Source organism: Anomaloglossus baeobatrachus, unplaced genomic scaffold (assembly GCF_048569485.1).
Source record: "Anomaloglossus baeobatrachus isolate aAnoBae1 unplaced genomic scaffold, aAnoBae1.hap1 Scaffold_412, whole genome shotgun sequence".
NCBI lineage: Eukaryota > Metazoa > Chordata > Amphibia > Anura > Aromobatidae > Anomaloglossus > Anomaloglossus baeobatrachus.
The window spans coordinates 253,332-275,247 of NW_027443456.1; the positions used below are offsets into that span (position 1 = coordinate 253,332).

General features: G+C 46.6%; 1 protein-coding gene across 1 annotated transcript in view; it reads left to right on the forward strand.

Moving 5' to 3' along the window:
- The window catches only part of LOC142277656 (carbohydrate sulfotransferase 8-like), a 45,674-nt gene extending 23,969 nt beyond the window's left edge, over window positions 1-21,705 (forward strand). Inside the window, exons 2-3 of the mRNA XM_075332645.1 lie at window positions 3,898-3,935; window positions 20,002-21,705. Of these exons, the coding sequence (XP_075188760.1) occupies window positions 3,898-3,935; window positions 20,002-21,135 (1,172 nt within the window). The 3' untranslated portion in view covers window positions 21,136-21,705. The remainder of the gene's footprint in view (window positions 1-3,897; window positions 3,936-20,001) is intronic.
- The last annotated feature ends 211 nt before the right edge of the window (window positions 21,706-21,916 follow it).

A 21,916-nucleotide genomic window follows, 5' to 3' on the forward strand; every position in this document is an offset into this window, starting at 1 on the left:
AAGAAGACTGAAACTTGGGGTGTACGGGATAATGACGCTGACACCCACGGTACGGTGAAAGTTGACGCCGGGGATACTGGACACTCATGGCCAAGGTTCGGGATGACCACACTGACAATTGGGGGGTATGGGATAATGACGCTGATGACCCTGGGGTATGGGACAACAGCAATGACACTTCGTTGTACAGGATAATGATGCCGCCACCCGGGATGCGGGAAAATGACACTGATGGCCAAGGTTCAGAACGATGACACTGACACTTGGGGGTACGGGATAATGACGCTGACACCCGGGTTACGGTGAAAGTTGACGCTTGGGGTACGGAACAATGACACTGTTGGCCAAGGTTCGGGACGACAATACTGACAATTGGGGGGTGTGGGATAATGATGCTAATGTCCCTGGGGTATGGGATGACGATACTGACACTTGGGGGTATGGGATGATGACGCTGACACCCGGTTTGTGACGAAATATGACACCTAGGGTATTGGATAATAACGCTGATGGCCAAGGTTCGGTACGACAACACTGACACTTGGGGGTACGGGATAATAACGCTGACACCTGGGGTATGAGACGACAACACTGACTCTTGGAAGTATGGGGGTGAAAGTTGACACTCGGGGTACGGGACAATGACACTGATGGCCAAGGTTTGGGACAACGACACTTGGGGGTACGGGATAATGACACTGATGCCCCTTGGATTCGGGACAACGACACTTGGGGGGGTACGGGATAATGACACTGACAAGTTGACGCCCGGGGTATGGGACAAAGACACTGATGGCCAAGGTTCAGGATGACGACACTTGGGTGACGAGATAATGACACTGATGGCCAAGGTTCAGGATGACGACACTTGGGGGACGAGATAATGACACTGATGGCCAAGGTTCAGGATGACGACACTTGGGGGACGAGATAATGACACTGATGGCCAAGGTTCAGGATGACGACACTTGGGCGACGAGATAATGACACATATGGCCAAGGTTCAGGATGACGACACTTGGGGGACGAGATAATGACACTGATGGCCAGGGTTAAGGATGACGACACTTGGGGGACGAGATAATGACACTGATGGCCAAGGTTCAGGATGACGACACTTGGGGGACGAGATAATGACACTGATAGCCCTTGGGTTTGGGGGGAGGACACTTGGGGGGATGAGATAATGACGCTGATTCCCCGGGCTACTGGACAGTGATGCTGACACCGGGGGTACGAGACAGTGACGCTGACAGAATAATGGCAATAGGCTCATAAAACAATATCTAGTAGTGGTCGTTCACTTTTCTGGAGCCACTCTTAGGCCCACCCTCCTGAGTGTTACCCCCCCACAGCACAGTGTGTGTAGCCTCCGAGGTTCTCCATGAAGTGTCCATTTCCAGTTTTTCGCTCCCTCTGTCCACAATGAACACAAGCTGGAAGTATTCATCTCACAAATCACAGGCGACGGACAATGAGGCGGTTATTCCCCGGTGTAAATGCTGCGTCTGTGCTCTGCTAAAAATACATTTTGCCTCATTTTCCATGTGAGGTAATCTGATCACAGAGAGCAAAGGAGAAGTGGTAATTTATGTTGTCCCCGCGAATATGCACCGAGGAAATGATGATCTTAGCATGTTACACGAGGTGAAAAATTTCCCAGGTAATGAGTTCTTTACAGCAGCACTTTCTCCGACTTTCACCTTTTACAATCTGTGCTCCGGCGAGGGATACAGTGGGTATAAAAATGGCGCAGACTGCCTGCATATCCTGAATTTTTGGTGTTTTGAAAAGGTATTCACTCCCTTAATTTTAATCACCCTGATCCTGTGCTAGAATATCTGGCAAGCAATACTAAATATCAGTGGGACACGCAGATTTTATTCTATTTTTCCCTGGGCCGGGATGCTTTTAACACTTCTATAGAGTAGATACAAATTAAGTGCAAATAAAAGACTTTTCGATGATATGAATGTGCATAGCTCCTTATAGTTCGATAAATCAAGCCTGATTACTGGGGGCGATCACTATGGGGTGGATCCTCTGTCTACACTGGTGTATACTGGCCAACATGTCACACTTTTGCTTCTATCAAATGAATGGATGGGTGTTTGCCTGTCTGTCTATTTAACGCATCGGGAAGCCTTCCTGCCCCGTCTATTTAATGCATCGGGAAGCCTTCCTGCCCCGTCTATTTAATGCATCGGGAAGCCTTCCTGTCCCATCTATTTAATGCATCGGGAAGCCTTCCTGTCCCATCTATTTAATGCATCGGGAAGCCTTCCTGCCCTGTCTGTCTATTTGACGCGTAGGGAAGCCTTCCTGGATTGTCTGTCTATTTAACGCATCAGGAAGCCTTCCTGTCTATTTAATGCATCGGGAAGCCTTCCTGCCCTGTCTATTTAACACTAGAACTACTGAAGTAGTCATTTTGACTACTTTGCACCATGTATTTCTATATAGGTGTCACGAGTCCAGTAGTTCTGGTCTTAATGTATCGGGAAGCCTTCCTGCCCTGTCTGCCTATTTAACGCATCGGAAAGCCTTCCTGTCCTGTCTGTTTATTTAATGCATCGGGAAGCCTTCCTGCCCTGTCTACCACATTGGGAAGCCTTCCTGCCCTGCCTATTTAACGCATCGGGAAGCCTTCCTGCCATGTCTATTTAACACATTGGGAAGCCTTCCTGCCCTGATTGCCTATTTAACGCGTAGGAAACCCTTCTTGCCCTGTCTGCCTATTTAACGCATATGGAAGCCTTCCTGCCCATGTACTATATGTACGCAGCTGCAGTGAGAACGCTCAGGTGAGTGTTTAATCTTGAAGACAGATTTTTGCTTCGTCTCCCAGAACGTGGCGCTTGCTTAGTTTCCCTTTTAATCCATTTAGCCATTTGGTGAAATAATGCATATTTACATATGGAAATTTCCATCTTGCACATGTTGATATTTCTGACAATGAATGTAAATGTTCAGTCCTTGCAGCTGAGCCTCGCTGCTGTCATAAAATTAATGACATGAAAATACAAATATTCTCCGCGGCTGCCGCTCGCTTTGCTTTATTAGATTTCGGATGATATTTAAAGGAATTGCTAGGATTAGGCTTGTGGTTTACACACACATTTTATATATATATATATATATATATATATATATATATGTATATATATATATATATTATAAAAAAATGTTTATAATCTCTTTATGCACCCAGAACTGCTCGTGGTCCTGGATGCATACTGGACCTGACAGGTTCCCTTAAGGAAAGGGTGAAATTTTGGACTCCGGGTAGTAAAATAATCATCTTTTCTTCTTTTAAAAGCTGCTTTAAATGTGTATACAAAACCCCCTTTTTTTGGGTGCTCCCTTATTGGCCGCCGTGGGCATGGCTGACCTTTTTTGGGTGCTCCCTTATTGGCCGCATTGAGCATGGTTGACCCCTTTTTTTGGGTGCTCCCTTATTGGCTGCCTTGAGCATAGTTGACTTTTTTTTGGGTGCTCCCTTATTGGCCGCCTTGAGCATGGTTGACCCCTTTTTTTTGGGTGCTCGCTTATTGGCCGTTTTGAGCATGGTTGACCTATTTTTGGGTGCTCCCTTATTGGCCGCCTTGAGCACGGTTGACCCCTTTTTTTTGGGTGCTCCCTTATTGGCCGCCTTGAGCATGGTTGACCCCTTTTTTTGGGTGCTCCCTTATTGGCCGCCTTAAGCACGGTTAACATTTTTTGGGTGCTCCCTTATTGGCTGCCTTGATCATGGTTTTAGTTTTCTTTCCTTTTATGCATTAATTTCTATCCAGGCTCAAAAATGCAGATTATGTAACAATACGATTTAATGAAATTTAAAAAAAAAAAAAAAAAAAGTATAATGACATTAATTTCTTCTGTATCTTTCACTTACAGGCGTAAAGTTTGAATTTGCATTACACCAATCCAAGAAGGTATGTTTGATGTCTAATACTCTCCGGCTAGACGACTGTTCTCTGTGATGAAGTGCGTGTGTTGGGGCAGCGTATGGTGTTTTCGGTAATTCATTTCAGCCAATAGAATGGATTTATCAGTCATTCTGCCGCTGGTTTATATCGCTGCTGTTCCAGGGTTTATAAACTGTTGTTTTCAGTTTTAAAAATAAGCACAGGGGGATTTTAAATTCCTGAAAGAATGATGAACTTCTTTGATTTGCAAATTCATTTTCTTTTTTTTGGTTGGACATGATGAAAGTTTGTGAAAGAAACACTGCTCCATCTAGTGGCTGAAATACAAACTGCAGCTTCTGAAATACTGTAAACCTTCATCAATGTCACAAGTTATTCATATCATTAAGGGTGGGTGAACACAGAAGTGATGGCGCCCCATAGCAGAAATTCTAATTGTTTCCCCCCAACTCTCCACATTCCCCCACCCCCAAAAAAAGGAAAAAAAAATTGGCTGGGTCACAGAAGAGCTTATCTCACAACTTTGCAGCCCATGTCATTTTCCTCCTATTGAAGCCCCTAGGTTACTTTTTCATTGCACCCCTAATGTATGATGCCAATAAAAGTGCCCCTCAAACACTGTATGATACCCTGCAGTGAGTTCCTCCATAGTACCCTCTACATGTGTAGTATAGTGACCCTACTGTATTCCCCCCCCCCCACTCAACTACCTTGGCAAAGTATGGTGACACAGTATAATCCCCCACACAGTCATCCATACAGTATAATGGGACTAGGCTTCCACAGCACTCCACATTGTATGAAGATTCGTACTTGCCCTTCGCACAGAATGATGGCCCTGAAATAGGCCTCCATAAAGCCCCCACATAGCCCTCCATATAGTATAATGCACCTCCATAGTCCTTCATATAGAATAATGCACCCCCCCCATAGTTCTCCATATAGAATAATGCACCCCCATAGTCATCCATATATAATTATGCAACCCCCATAGTCCCCCATAGTCCTCCATATAGTATAATGCAGCCCCCATAGCCCTCCATATATAATAATGCAGCCCCCATAGCCCTCCATATATAATAATGCACCCCCCATAGTCCTCCATATATAATTATGCAACCCCCATAGTCCCCCATATAGTATAATGCAGCCCCCATAGCCCTCCATATAGTATAATGCAGCCCCCATAGTCCTCCATATATAATAATGCACCCCCCATAGTCCTTCATATAGAATAATGCACCCCCCATAGTTCTCCATATAGAATAATGCACCCCCATAGTCATCTATATATAATTAAGCAACCCCCATAGTCCCCCATAGTCCTCCATATAGTATAATACAGCCCCCATAGCCCTCCATATATAATAATGCAGCCCCCATAGCCCTCCATATATAATAATGCACCCCCCATAGTCCTCCATATATAATTATGCAACCCCCATAGTCCCCCATAGTCCTCCATATAGTATAATGCAGCCCCCATAGCCCTCCATATAGTATAATGCAGCCCCCATAGTCCTCCATATATAATAATGCACCCCCCATAGTCCTCCATATATAATAATGCACCCCCCCATAGTCCTCCATATAATATAGTGCACCCCTCATAGTCCTCCATATATTATGATGCACACCCTATAGTCCTCCATATAATGTAATGCACCCCCATAATCCGCCATATAGAATGCCACCAGTATACTCACTGACTAAGAATAAATAAATACTCACCTCCCGCTGTCCCCCGCTGTTCCGGTCTCCTTGGTGAGAGGTCTGCAATTCTCATCTCAGCACAGTGGGGGCGCTGTACTGATAGTGGGGGCTCTGTACTGATAGTGGGGGCGCTGTACTGATAGTGGGGGCGCTGTACTGATAGTGGGGGCGCTGTACTGATAGTGGGGTGCTGTAGTGATAGTGGGGGCTCTGTAGTGATAGTGGGGGCGCAGTAGTGATAGTGGGGGCTCTGTACTGATAGTGGGGGCTCTGTACTGATAATGGGGGCTCTGTAGTGATAGTGGGGGCGCTGTACTGATAGTGGGGGCGCTGTAGTGATAGTGGGGTGCTGTAGTGACATCCTCGCACCCGCTGCTCTTAGAGACATTAGACAGTAAGGGAGAATGATGGATGAGGGAGTGGAGATGGCCCTCTTTAATTATTGCTTTCAACTATATCGCATTGAGGATGCTGATGCAGTAGAGCGAGCGGGGGAGGGGCAGTTGCCAGCACTGGCATCGGGCCCCATAGCATGATACACCACTGCATGATATCACACACTTATAAGTTATAAAAAAATATGGCTGCATGTGGTAATAGCTACATTTTAGCTTCTTTAATAATGAAGGGATCATTGCAGGTAAAGAGCAGAGCTGCTCCCCAGGGTTTAGCAATGACCTTCATACATGTGTGGGCAAGGGGATAAATTAACTTTTATATTAATAAAAATGTCTAGCATTCTGTGTGATTATAATTTCTCTTGTATACGGTTATCACATTACATACACCTGCTAAAGTATTTAAATCACTGTGCACATAATTACTTATCCTGTACTGATACTGAGGTATATTATGTATGTACACAGTGACTGCAGCAGCCGAATAGTGAGTGCAGCTCTGGAGTATAATACAGGAGGTAACTCAGGATCAGTAATGTAATGTATGTACACAGTGACTGCAGCAGCCGAATAGTGAGTGCAGCTCTGGAGTATAATATAGGAGGAAACTCTGCATCAGTAATGTAATGTACGTACACAGTGACTGCACCAGCAGAATAGTGAGTGCAGCTCTGGAGTATAATACAGGAGGTAACTCAGGATGAGTAATGTAATGTATATACACAGTGACTGCACCAGCAGAATGGTGAGCGAAGCTATGTATTAAAATACCTTACAACTTGTATTATGCTCCAGAGCTGTTCTCACTGTTCTCCTTGTGCAGTCACTGTGTATATACATTACATTACTTATCCTGAGTTACCTTCTGTATTATACTCCAGAGCTGCACTCACTATTCTGCTGGTGCAGTCACTGTGTACATACATTACATTACTGATCCTGTACTGATCCTGAGTTACCTTCTGTATTATACTCCAGAGCTGCACTCACTATTCTGCTGGTTCAGTCACTGTGTACGTACATTACATTACTGATCCTGGGTTACCTCCTGTATTATAACTCCAGAGCTGCACTCACTATTCTGCTGCTGCAGTCACTGTGTACATACATTACATTACTGATCCTGAGTTACCTCCTGTATTATGCTCCAGAGCTGCACTCACTATTCTGCTGGGGCAGTCACTGTGTACATACATTACATTACTGATCCTGTACTGATCCTGAGTTACCTTCTGTATTATACTCCAGAGCTGCACTCACTATTTTGCTGGTTCAGTCACTGTGTACGTACATTACATTACTGATCCTGGGTTACCTCCTGTATTATAACTCCAGAGCTGCACTCACTATTCTGCTGCTGCAGTCAGTGTGTACATACATTACATTACTGATCCTGAGTTACCTCCTGTATTATGCTCCAGAGCTGCACTCACTATTCTGCTGGGGCAGTCACTGTGTATATACATGATATAACACAGGATCAGTAATGTATATACACAGTGGCTGAATACAAATGCATATCACAATTTTATATTTTTAGCTACAGGAGAGGACTCTATACAGTTAGGGAATGTCCTTGATAGATATTTTACATATAAGCCGGCGCCTTCAGCCATTGTGTATTTTCCAGCTCCATCCTTTGGCGGCTGCTGCGGGTCCGGCCTGTTTGGGAGTTTTCGGTGTTATTGTTCTTGGAGCGTCAGCTTGCGGTTTGTCAGCGCTCCATTGTCTGGCTGTACCAGTGCAGATCTGAACACAACGGCTTATTTTGCATGATAACAGATTTTGTAGACATCAGCTGAGTCTCGGCCCAGCTGGAGCGCAGCCATCTCTTATCACAGCAAATGTCATTTTCCAAGACTTTCCTCAGTGCTGAACTATACACCAGATGCTCCGAGTGCGGACAGACACGTCTAGAGCCGCTATAAGGATTCACTGAGCCGCCATTAACCCCTCTTCTCCCGCTGGGGTCCTTTGCAGAAAATATCAGGAGCATTAAAATCCTGCAAATTACAAGCCAAGAGCTTACATTTAAAAATTAACAAAAAAAGGACAATGGGCCAATGCAAAAGTGTGGGCACCCTTGGAGATTTGCATGCTGAGATAACTTTCACCAAGGTTTCAGACCTCAATTAGCCTGTTAGGGTTATGACGTGTTCACTATCATCATTAGGAGAGGTGGGAGGATGCAAATATCACAGCTTTATAGGAACCCGGCCACCTCTAACCTTGTGTCAAAAAACAGCGGCCATGGCTTCTTCTTAGCAGCTGCCTAGCACTCAGAAATTGGAGCAGGCCCACAAAGTTGGAGAAGGCTATAAGAAGAGAGCAAAGCCTTTCCTCAGTTCGAAATGTAATTAAGAAATGTCCGTTACCAGGAACAGTGGAGGATTAGACCAAGCAAAACTTCTGTGAGATCTGCTTGTAAGATTGCTGAGGCAAATCAGAACCCCTGCATGACTGCAAAAGACCTTCAGGAAGATTTAGCAGAGACACTAGCACAAATATTGTCTTTGTACAAGAGTCATCAGAAGAAAACCCTCTCCTACGTCCTCACCATAAAATTCAGCATCATAAGTCTGCAAAAGAACATCTAAACAAGTCTGATGCATTTTGGAAACAAGTCCTGTGGACTGATAAGGTTAAAACAGAATTCTTTGGCCACAATAATCAAAGGCATGTGTGGAGAAAACAGGGAACAGAATTTCAGGAAAAGAATATCTCGCCAACCATAAAGCATGAGGGTGGATCATTCATGCTTTGGGGTTGTGTTGCAGCCAATAGAATAGGGAACATTTCACGGGTAGAGGGAAGAATGGATTCAATGAAATTTCAACAAATTCTTGATGCAAACATAACACCATTTGGAAAACAACAGCTTACACAACTACCCCAGGTGAGCAATACCCTGTACTTTATATCCCATTCCAATGGGATAAGGCCCTATATTGTGCCTTTTTGTCTCTCCAGCATCTACTACTACACCATAATGTAGGGACAGAGATCCTGATTCCAGCGATGTGCCACTTACTGGGCTGCTTAGTGCAGTTTTGATAATCTACTGCTGATTAAACTGTGATTTTATCATTGCAGGACTACTTGGCATGCTGCAGGTAGTCCAGCATATCCATGAGCTCTGTATAACTGCTACATCTGCAGCAGAGGCCATATTGATTGCATCAAAATGACAGCAAACAGCTCAGTAAGTGACATATCACTGGAATCAGTGTCTGTGTCCCTACGTTAGGCTGTTCTCAGATGGGGGAGCAAAAACCTGGTGAAAGATTCTCTTTAATTTCAGGACGCTGTAAACCTCTCTCTACTAGGCTTATATCTTGCTATCTGGGATGGTGGATCGAAAATAAAGCATTACCTGATGTCCATAAAGTGCATGGACGCTCACAGCCCTCCAGAGTGGAAACTGTATTTTTTTTTTGTGTTGCTCTGGCTAATTAAAGAGAGTCACCATCAGGGACCCTTATATACCTTGATAGGGGTTATCCAAACTTGCTAACCCTCTAGGACAGTGATGGCCAATCTTTTGAGCTTGGCGTGTCAAAATTCATTAAAAAAATGAGCATAACTTAGGTAGTGTGTCACTTCTTGAAAAGTTCATAATTTTTTGATATTTGTAGCTTTAATTACAAAACGTTATCTGATATTGACTGCTGAGGGGCAGGGGGAGAGGAGATAATGACTGCTGGTGGGAGAGCAAATAAATAATGATTATCTCCTCTCCCCTACCAGCAGTCATTATCTTCTCTCCTCCCCCCCAGCAGTCATGTCCTCTGTCGTAATGGGCCTATCCTTGTCCCCTGTAGTAATGTGCCCATCTTTTCCCCATCCTGTAGTAATGTGCCCATTTTGTCCCCATCCTGTAGTAATGACCCCATTTTTTCCCCATCCTGTAGTAATGTGCCCCATCCTGTAGCAATGACCATTTTGTCCCTATCCTGTAGTAATGACCCCATTTTGTCCCCATCCTGTAGTAATGATCCCATCGTTTCTCAATCCTGTATTAATGTGCCCACCTTTTCCCCATCCTGTAGTAATGTGCCCATTCTGTCCCCATCCTGTAGTAATGATCCCATATTTTCCCCATCCTGTAGTAATGTGCCCATCTTGTCCCCTATAGTAATGTGCCCATTTTGTCTCCATCCTGTAGTAATGTGCCCATCTTGTCCCCTATAGTAATGTGCCCATTTTGTCTCCATCCTGTAGTAATGTGTCCATTCTTGTGCCACATCCCCCCATCCTCGTCCCCATATTTTAGCAATGCCCTTTACTGTAGTAATGTGCCCATCCTTGTCTTCTGTATTAATGTGCCCATCCTTGTCTTCTGTAGTAATGTGCCCATCCTTGTCTTCTGTAGTAATGTGCCCATTCTTGTGCCCATCCTTGTCTGCTTCATTTAGTACTGCCCCATCCTGTAGTAATTTCCCCTATTTATGCCACATTATGCCATTTTCACATACACACATCAAACAAGGATTCTTCTCTCCTGTCTTCCATTCCCTCGGTGTCCTGCTTCTTGTGGCCCGCAGTCCCCCTGACGATCGCGGCCCTATGTCTGGTGCTGCAGCCACCTGCGCTTTACTTCAGAGGAAAGCTCTGCAGAGATTCACCAATGGCAGCCGCCGGCCAATCAGAGGCCAGCAGCTGATGTCATAAAACGACGTCACATGCTGGCCTGTGATTAACCGGTGGCTACATAGGGCCGCGATCCTCAGGGGGCCTGCTGACCGCAAGAAGCTGCCTCAGGAGCCGCATGCAGCCCGCGTGTTTGACACCCCTGGGTTAGAGAGAGGTGTGTTACGTACTGCGTGGTACATAAGCACGCCTCACTTAGGACCTTGATTAAAGATACACAACACAAAATACCGGCGGCCACATCCCGATCTATAAGACAAGCCGCCGGTGATTGCACTAGAACTGCATGTGCTCCCCCCGGGGCCGGTCATTTTACAGGTCGCACATACAGTTCTAGTTAAATGACCGGTGGCCACGGCTTGTCTTATAGATCGGGATGCGGCCCCCTGCCGTGCATGTCAGCAAAAATGGCTCCGTGTCACAGGTTAGCCATCACTGTTCTAAGGGCTTGTGCATTTGACAATACTCAGCAAACCTAGCAAAATTTAGGAACACCCCGAGACTCTTAGTTTTGGGGGTGGTTTTGCAGCCCCCCCCCTTTTGTCCAATTTGGCCTAGTACTGTCTTGGTGCTATATTATGTATCATATATAAACACTGAGCTATCCTCACTTCTCTAATAGTGTCGGTTTGCAAACGTAGATGACCCAGACTCTCCAGCCTTGTCCTTCCACATATAAAGCAGCCGGGTAGATAAAAAGAATTGCCAGATCAAAGAGTTAAACCCGAAAAAAAAAGGTGAAGGGATCTGTGCCTGGTCCTGCAGGCCCACGAATCCTCGTCCGTTTTATCAGTTAGCGAGCGGCTGGAGAGCGCGGCACGTGTGCAGCTGAACGGCGCAAGTTAAAAGCCCACTCTTGTTAGGATGACACGAGGGTCACACACAAAAGATCAGTCTTCATTTCACAGACCTGCAGAGAAAAATGTGGTTACGCCGAGCTATCGTGTTGCACAATTTCAAGATCCTGCTCTTTGCAGCTGCAGGTTTCTTATTTAATATCTTTAGTAATGTCATTTTAGTGACCTCCACGTTCGCAGTTCACCCGACGAAGACATCTGATACAAGATGGAATAAATCATATAAAGAGCATCTGCCAGGAGGCACTATGGAGGGGGCACAAAATCTGCACCTTACACTGTGCATCTAGATCAGCCACTAGAAATGCAAGGGTTATACTAAAAAAGATTGATATAAAAAAGCAAAAAAAACCAACCCCGAATAAATATCATTACTTACAGCAAAGATGGAGCGGCAGCTGTACATTACCTAGTACATTACTACCTATATAATGTATACTTACATTATATATAGTGTAGGGACGTACAAGCGTGAGGTTCCCGTGACGGGGGTTGTAGGCTTTCGTCTTATGGCCATAATACCAACAAAAATCCTCATTATTTTTTTCTACAGGATGCAACCAGGTCCCTCTCTATTAGGCCTTGCATATCATTACTACCTATATAATGTATACTTACATTATATATAGGGTAGGGACCTACAAGCTTGAGGTTCCCGTGAAGAGGGTTGTAGACTTCCGTCTTATGGCCATAATACCAACAAAAACCCTCATATTTTTTGTACAGGATACAGCTAGGCCCCTTTCTGTTACGCCTTGCATATTAGAGTTCCTGTCCCTGTATGATGCAGAAATGGAGTACGGCTTGGCAGCCCGCCTGATCTAATAATATGGGCGTCACCTAATAGGCTGCGGGTTTGTGACTGTGCATTTGCAAGTGTGAACAGCGCTCTATGCAAGCCATCAGTGTGCAGTTTTACCATCCAGCAATCGCCCCCTCCATGTTTTGGAAGCGTGTGTGTGATTTGCTCCTCCTGCACCCGTGATGCCTCCACCTAGTGGGGGCTTGGCTGCATCCTGCTAGAGTAGTAGTTTTTGGCCTTGGCAATGTACAGCTGAAGCTCCATCTTTGCTGTAAATAATAAAAAAAGATTATGGCAAAAAGATTTTCCAGTATTTGTCCCTCTGTGCCTGGAAAAGCACTGCTGGTGCGGTGGTACTCCAGGAAGCATTGTTGGGGGTCTCGGGGTTGGGCCCTTTCCTAACTTTCAGACATCCATTTCTCCAAATACAAGAAAAACTGTCACGCTGTACTCTAAGATGTACAATAGCAGTACAGCGCAGTAATGTGGGACTGAGAGGATTCCTGAAACTATCTGAGAAGGTAGTTAGCTGGTAATCCACTAGGGGGCGTAAAAGTGGAGGAAACGTATGAGCAGGGAATTCCCTAGCTGAGGTAATACTAGTCAAGCCCACCAGATGGCAGTAGAATTGTCAGAAAGCCGTGTCACAACATGAGGTCTTGTAAGTACACAAGGGCAAAGTCTAAACGTAGTCAGAGGGAAGCCAATAGTCAGTAGCCGGGAAATCAGAGCCTAGAAGCGAGGGGGAGTGGGAAGACAAGACAGAATAAAGGTAAACAGATAAGGAACGAACAGGGAGACAGCGGGAGAGACACTGATGGAAACAGACAACAGAGGAGGTTACCAGGTCAGGTGAACCCGGAGGTCAGGAGGGGGCAGGGCAGACAACAGGTCACTCAAGAGCAGAACACAGCAGAGCCAGAAGTATCACTGGCGAAGTCCAAGAGAAGCAGTGCCCTAATAAAGCAGCCTGACCTCCAGAACGAGGCAGGAAGGATTAACCCCTAACGTGACCTGCATCTGAAGTGAAACGAAAAAAAAGGCTCAGCTCCAGCTGAGCCAGGAGTCAATCATGACAAAACAGTGTATATTGATCAGAGTGTGGTCCGTGTCACCAGATTTTCTGGAATGTGGAGAAAAAAAGGTTTCTTCACCTTCTCCATTCTGGCAGTCCATGAAAATCAGACTTTACCCAGATGTTACCCGAGTGCGGACCGATTTATAGCCTTGCTGTCACACTAGGTGTGGGGAAAGTACCACGCGTACGGCGACAAAGAAGGGAAACCCTATGTCTAGGGAAAGGGAAGATGGTGACCCCTCCCAAAAACTTTAGCTGGCTCTCGTGACCACCCTATATAGGTTTCGCACCTATGTGCCGAGCAGGATACCTGGCCCTAGCTGACCCTGAACTGGGCCTTAGGTAAGGAATGGATGGGATGAGCGCTTAGTCAACCCCACTAAGCTCTAAAGAACACACAGGGAAAACACCCAGGGGAAAGTATATGTGTCACCCAGGGTTATGGGGTACTCGGTCCCGGGCAGTGTATAACTGGGAAGATGTCACTTAGTGGTCGTTGCCCGGTTCTGTACCCTGGGTGTTTTTTAAAAGGGGTTCTTTTTTACATGGGAGTTTAAATGAAAGTTTATACATGACGCCACTTGCAGTTTTCGGCTATGGGGATGGAGCTGCCACTGCACAGTTCTTGCTATTGGGGCTGGTTTTGGTGACAGCCTGGATGTTAAGCCCCCTCCACAAGCAGGACCAGGCCCCAGAGGATAGGTGATGTAGATGGGTGTTGAAAGAAGGTAGGCCACACAAGGGGTTGCAGTGTAACTGGTTCCTTTACTCACAGTAAGCTGGAAACTGGTCACCCGAGGATGGCTGGTCTCAACCGCAGGTCCCCTTAGTCCCAGTGCCGGTTTAGTGACCTGGTGGCTTCTTTCCCTTGCACCTGTCTTTGGTTGGTGGGTACCCGTGGCTTGGAGCGGCTGGGGGTCCCCTTCTGGTAGTCTCTCAACGGTAGTCCGTATGACGGTAGCGTGAACTCTGTGAGGTTGGCGTCTCTGGTCCTGTCCCCGCTTCTCCTGTTGCTACTGTGTCCCGAACTTCAAGGTCAGTGAGGTCCTTGATGGTCCCCTCACTGTGAAGATTTTATCAGGTCTGCCTGGAGCGTTTGCTTGACCTAGGATTTTGTACCCCATTGGTGCGTGGTTCCGAGAGTACTCCACCGGCAACCAACTGCCTGAGCCCTCAGGTCACTATAACACTCCTGTCAGAGCTCCCACTTGCTTCCCCCTTCACCGACTCACTCTGTCTCTTCTCACTGTACACGGTCTGCCCCTCCCAGTTGGTTGTCTAATGGACTGAATCAGCTCCACCTCTAAGTGTCCATCATAGGTCCAGCCCTAGCCTGATACCAGTCTGTGGGGAATTTGGGAAAAACAGGGATTTACTGGAATGTCTGGTTGTTACCGGCACTGGTCTTCTGGGTTCCTGGGGGTAGGTACTGCATCCTGGTGGGGATGCAGTACCTTGTAGCTCCCTGATGGCTTCAGGGGCACTACATATACAAACAACTTATCTCCAGATGTCTCAAGGAGAGGTACAGCAACAAACAACATTTCTTCAGATGAATACAAGCTGACTGATTGCATCCAAGGCCTGTATAGGAATATAAATCTATCACCAGCAAACACCAAGGGGAAATGTGGGTATTTAAGGACACAAGGGGAAGTGATGATAATTAACAGCTGAAAGGTGAGGATATCTACAGGGTCCTAAAAGGAAAGGGATTAATTTTAAGCAGAGAAGATACATAGGATACGATTTACACCACAGGGAGCAATTTGTGTAGGCAAACTCTACGACTTTCTACAGCTGGACACCATAAGGCTGTCTTTCAACCGTGACACACCCGTGACACTTGCATTGCCCAGATATGTCTCCCAGATTTTCCGCTGATCTCCTCTCATACTGTGAAAAATCACGGACATGTAAAGGGCCCAATAGACGTATCACAGTTGCGAGTGCTATCTGTGAAAACCATGGATACTACTCCTATGAGAATATCGGACATCTCAATGAGGCCCATAAGTGTGAAAAACCTAAAAATTAGCAGGAATTCCTTTCAACCAGATAAGATCTGATCTATGATAACTTGACCTTTGGTAAATATACACATATACTGCCCTGGTCAGACCCCACCTGGAATATTGTGTATAGGTCTGAGCTCCCCAATTCAAGAAAGACATCGATATATTGGAGCAAGTCCAGTGAAGAGCAACCGATATGGTAGAAGGTCTGCAAACCATGTCATATGAAGAACGGCTAAAAGAACTAGAGAGAAGGCTGAGAGGAGGCTTAATAGCGGTCTACAAATATCTGAAAGGGAGTCCAGAGCAGAGGGAACCACCCTATTCTCATTAGCACAAGGAAGTACAAGAAGCAATGGGAGGAAAGTAAAAGGAAGGAGATTCAGATTAGATATTAGGAAAAACTTTCTGACAGTGAGGGCAGTCAGGGAGTGGAACAGGCGACCACAGGAGGTAGTGAGGGCAGTCAGGAAGTGGAACAGGCGACCACGGGAGGTGGTGATCTCTCCATCAATGGAAATCTTCAAGCGGAAGCTGGATAAACATATGAATGGGATGATTCAGGAAAGCCTGCACTCGCAGGGGGTTGGTCCCGATGGCCCTTGAGGTCCCTTCCAACTCTACCATTCTATGAAATATTCATACGAATATAAGTCAAAATATATAAGTCAAAAGTGGAAGCAAAAAATAGTCATTGTGCACAGGACTGGACCAGTAGCTTGGATGTTATTGTGTGGATTTGTCTGCAGATATTCTGCAGCAAAATCAACACTCGTTACACGTGGATTTAGAGACGATTTTACTCTTTTCATTGTTAAAGGTGAAATCTGTGAACCTGCACCCAGAATTGAAATGCACTGGATAAAAAAATGAAAAACACTTCATTGACTAGTTCGGGCTGTCAGGCTTCCAGCATGATTTTCTTTCTTTGTACACTAGGTTACGCTATTTCTTCCAGTAAAAAGTATGCAGCCTCCGAAGAAGATGTGAACAATGATTTACAGCTAACCTGTGGTTGGATCCTTTTTATAATCTGAATTAAAGGGAATTTCCATAAAAAGTGATAGCTCGTTAGTGTGGGACTGGTGGGTGTCTGATGCTCCAGCAATCAGCAGGACATGTAAGCCGCTGTTGCCTATCCTTGATAATATTGCACCATGCCTCACTCATCTGTGCATGTGTGTGTGATTGGTGTGAGTCCTAAGGGTTAGATTTCCACCTCTCCGATGACGCATTGACAAATATAAGCCCCCAATGTGTTTGGATGTGGGTCCTAAGGGTCAGATTTTCCCCTCTCCAAGGATGCATTGATAAAGAGAAGTCCTCAATGTGTTTATATGTGGGTCCGAAGGGTTAATTTCCCCCTCTCTGAGGATGCATTGAGAAATATAAGCCCCCAATGTTTTTGGATGTGGGTCCTAAAGGCCCAGTCACACTAAACAACTTACCAGCGATCCCAACAATGATCCAACCCGATAGGGATCGCTGGTAAGTTGCTAGGAGGTTGCTGGTGAGATGTCACACTGCGACGCTCCAGCGATCCCACCAGCAACCTGACCTGGCAGGGATCGCTGGAGCGTCGCTACACGAGTTGCTGGTGAGCTCACCAGCAACCAGTGTCCCAGCCCCCAGCCAGCAGCGCCGCGTGGAAGATGCTGCGCTTGGTAACTAAGGTAAATATCGGGTAAGCAACCCGATATTTACCTTGGTTACCAGTGCACGCAGCTACACGTGCAGAGAGCAGGGAGCAGCGCACACCGCTTAGCGCTGGCTCCCTGCTCTCCTAGTTACAGCACACATCGGGTTAATTACCCGATGTGTGCTGCAGCTACATGTGCACAGAGCAGGGAGCCGCGCACAATGCTTAGCGCTGGCTCCCTGCTCTCCTAGTTACAGCACACATCGGGTTAATTAACCCGATGTGTCCTGCAGCTACATGTGCACAGAGCAGGAGCCGGCACTGACAGTGAGAGCTGCGGAGGCCGGTAACGAAGGTAAATATCGGGTAACCAAGGACAGGGCTTCTTGGTTACCCGATGTTTACATTGGTTACCAGCCTCCGCAGAAGCCGGCTCCTGCTGCCTGCACATTTAGTTGTTGCTGTCTCGCTGTCACACACAGCGATCTGTGCTTCACAGCGGGAGAGCAACAACTAAAAAATGGCCCAGGACATTCAGCAACAACCAACGACCTCACAGCAGGGGCCAGGTTGTTGCTGGATGTCACACACCGCAACATCGCTAGCAACGTCACAAAAGTTGTTCGTTAGCAGCGATGTTGCTATCGATGTTGCTTAGTGTGACGGGGCCTTAAGGGTCAGATTTCCTCCTCTCTGAGGATGCATTGACAAAGATAAGCCCCCAATTTGTTTGGATGTGGGTTCGAAGGGTCAGATTTCCCCCTCTCCAAGGATGCACTGCCAAAGATAAGCCCCCAATGTGTTGGATGTGGGTCCTAAGGGTACCTTCACACTTAGCGATGCAGCAGCGATCCGACCAGCGATCTGACCTGGTCAGGATCGCTGCTGCATCGCTACATGGTCGCTGGTGAGCTGTCAAACAGGCAGATCTCACCAGCGACCAGTGAACAGCCCCCAGCCAGCAGCGACGTGCAAGCGACGCTGCGCTTGCACGGAGCCGTCGTCTGGAAGCTGCGGAGACTGGTAACTAAGGTAAACATCGGGTATGGTTACCCGATGTTTACATTAGTTACCAGTGTGAGCAGGGAGCAGGGAGCCGCGCACACTGAGCGCTGGCTCCTTGCTCTCCTAGCTACAGTACACATCGGGTTAATTAACCCGATGTGTAATGCAGCTACATGTGCAGAGAGCAGGGAGCCGCGCACACTGCTTAGCGCTGGCTCCTTGCTCTCCTAGCTGCTGTACACATCGGGTTAATTAACCCGATGTGTACAGCAGCTACATGTGCAGAGAGCCGGAGCCGGCAGCACAGGCAGCGTGAGAGCTGCAGAGGCTGGTAACTAAGGTAAATATCGGGTAACCACCTTGGTTACCCGATGTTTATCTTGGATACAGCTTACCTCAGCTGTCAGACGCCGGGTCCTGCTCCCTGCTCGCTTCATTTGTCGCTCTCTTGCTGTCACACACAGCGATCTGTGTGTCACAGCAGGAGAGCGGCTTTGAAGAAAACGAACCAGGGCTGTGTGTAACGAGCAGCGATCTCGCAGCAGGGGCCAGATCGCTGCTCAGTGTCACACACAGCGAGATCGCTAATGAGGTCACTGCTGCGTCACAAAAAGCGTGACTCAGCAGCGATCTCGGCAGTGAGCTCGCTGTGTGTGAAGCACCCCTAAGGGTCAGATTTACTCTTCTCCGATTATGCATTGACAAATATAAGCCCCCATTGTGTTTACATCTGGGTCCTAAGGGTTAGATTTCTCCCTCTCCGAGGATGCATTGACAAAGATAAGCCCCCAATGTGTTTGGATGTGGGTTCAAAGGGTCAGATTTCCTCCTCTCCAATGAAGCATTGACAAAGATAAGCCCCCAATGTGTTGGATGTGGGTCCTAAGGGTCAGATTTCCCCGTCTCTAAGGACGCATTGACAAAGATAAGCCCCCAATGTGTTTGGATGTGGGTTCAAAGGGTCAGATTTCCTCCTCTCCAATGACGCATTGACAAAGATAAGCCCCCAATGTGTTGGATGTGGGTCCTAAGGGTCAGATTTCCCCGTCTCTAAGGACGCATTGACAAAGATAAGCCCCTAATGTGTTTAGATGTGGGTCCTAAGGGTCAGATTTTCCCATCTCCGAGGATGTATTGACAAAGATAGGCCCCAAATGTGTTGGATGTGGGTCCTAAGAGTCCAATTTCCCCCTCTCTGATGACGCATTGACAAAGGTAAGCCCCCAATGTGTTTGAATGTGGGTCCTAAGGGTTAGATTTCCCCCTCTTCGAGGATGCATTGACAAAGATAAGCCCCCAATGTGTTTGGATGTGGGTCCTAAAGGTTAGATTTCCCCCTCTTCAAGGATGCATTGACAAAGGTAAGCCCCTAATGTGTTTAGATGTGGGTCCTAAGGGTCAGATTTTCCCATCTCTGAGGATGTATTGACAAAGATAGGCCCCCAATGTGTTGGATGTGGGTCCTAAGGGTCAGATTTCCCCGTCTCTAAGGACGCATTGACAAAGATAAGCCCCTAATGTGTTTAGATGTGGGTCCTAAGGGTCAGATTTCCCCGTCTCTAAGGACGCATTGACAAAGATAAGCCCCCAATGTGTTTGGATGCAGTCTGGATACCTACGTATCATAATATGCTTTGGCAGCTTTTGTTGCAGGGTATGTTCGCTCCTGGTCTATTTATGCAGTCTTTCCATATCCTGTCATCGGCGGCAGCTGCTTAGTTCTATATGAACAAAAAAAATAGCTATTTGTTTGCCCCGTATCATGAATACACAAATAACAACACGGTGCGCTCTGACACTCCGCTTGCCGGAGCGGTGTTTAGATTTGTCAGAGAAGATGAGCAATGTTCTTTTCTGTGTGTCTTGTAAGCTTTTGTGCCGCCGAATCCTGAATAATTCTCTATTCTGTTCACAGGACTGTACATCCAACAATCAATATGGGACTTCAATAGAAGCCGCTGCCAAACAGCTCCTGAACATAAACCAAGACGTGCCGCTGTATCCTCCTTATCAGTACCCGGCTAGTTTACACAGCACAAGTCGCAGGCAGAAAAAGACCATCTTTCTAAGGCGAGACAATATGATCTACGCGGAGAAAAAGCTTTTGAAGAAGAGGAAGCATTTCCTATTGAAAGAGACTCCCATCTTGATGCCCTTGAACGGTTCCGCCGTGGACCTCATGCCGCCGGATTACGAGGACCTCCACGGCAAATGGAGAAAGCTGTACGAGGTTCAAAGGCAACGCAAAAAGCTTATGCACGATATCTGCCTGAAGTACAAGAGCGGCAGCCGGCGGATTATCACCCCTTATCACGTCTCCCGAATCTTCGTAGAAGACAAGCACAAGATACTCTACTGCGAGGTTCCAAAGGCCGGTTGTTCCAACTGGAAACGGGTATTAATGGTCCTTAACGGCTTGGCTTCCTCCACCAAGGATATTCCGCACAATACCGTTCACTACGGGAACTACTTGAAAAGGTTGGACAGTTTTGACCGCAAAGGAATCTTCAACCGGCTGAACACGTACAAGAAGATGATCTTTGTCCGAGAACCTTTCGAGAGGTTGGTCTCCGCTTTCCGGGACAAGTTTGAGCACGCCAATAATTATTACCATCCGGTGTTTGGAAAAGCGATCATTTCTAAATACAGACGAAACGCCACAAGGGAAGCATTGAGGACAGGCTCCGGCGTACATTTCAAAGAGTTTATCCAATACCTGCTGGATGTTCACAGGCCGGTGGGCATGGATATCCATTGGGACCACGTTAGTAAACTTTGCAGTCCGTGCTTGATAGACTACGATTTCATTGGTAAATTTGAGAGCATGGAAGATGATGCTAATTTTCTTCTGCACCTCATAGGGGCTCCTCAAAACTTGACGTTTCCCAGATTTAAAGACAGACATTCCAATGAGGAAAGGACCACTGGTAAAATCACACAGCAATATTTTGCACAATTGTCCCCGCTGGAAAGACAGCGCACCTATGATTTTTATTACATGGATTATCAAATGTTCAATTACTCCAAACCGTTTGAGGATTTGTATTGATCACGTGGATAATGAGGGAATGTGTTTTCTAGGAAACGTCCACTGGGAGCAGTATTGTGGTATAATGTGTGACCTGATTGAGGGTGGTTTATCACCAGGACTTTGCCACCCAAGATGCCAGCAGTGGTCCCTAACCTGTCAGAGCCACATTGACCTCTGACAGATGGTCGCGAGCCACATCTCAAGCTCTCCTGGTGATGACATCCAGTTTCTCCATCCTCCCCTATTAGAGCCCCCCATTACCACTATTTTTTTGGGTGAAGCTTTGTCTGACATCGTAACACCAAGACCTTGTGTCACCCTGCCTTACAGACAGCATACTTACATTCAGGTGTTCCCACTTTACTCCTATTCAGTATTCATCCATCAAGCACTCTTTCATCCAGCTTCAAGCACCCATCTAACTGGTGTTAGCACCCAAGCTCCAGCTTACCATATTTATCTCTCCACCCCCATGGCCGGCATATGTGCATCCAGAGCTGCTCTTCTGTACAGGGAGACTCAGAAAAGTCACCATCTGTAGACCTTCTCTTCATAGCCGTTTGCTAGACCTGGTGCTTGTGCGCCAAGCTAGTAGACCTCCGTGAGCCACACATCAGAGGCTTGCGAGCTCGTGATGTGTGGCTCGCGAACCCATGTTGTGTGGCTCACGGAGGTCTGCTAGCTTGGCACATAAGCATCAGGTCTAGCAAACGGCTACGAAGAGAAGGACTCATGAGCCCATGATGTGTGGCTCGCAGAGGTCTGTCAGCTGGGTACATAAGCACCAGGTCTAGCAAAT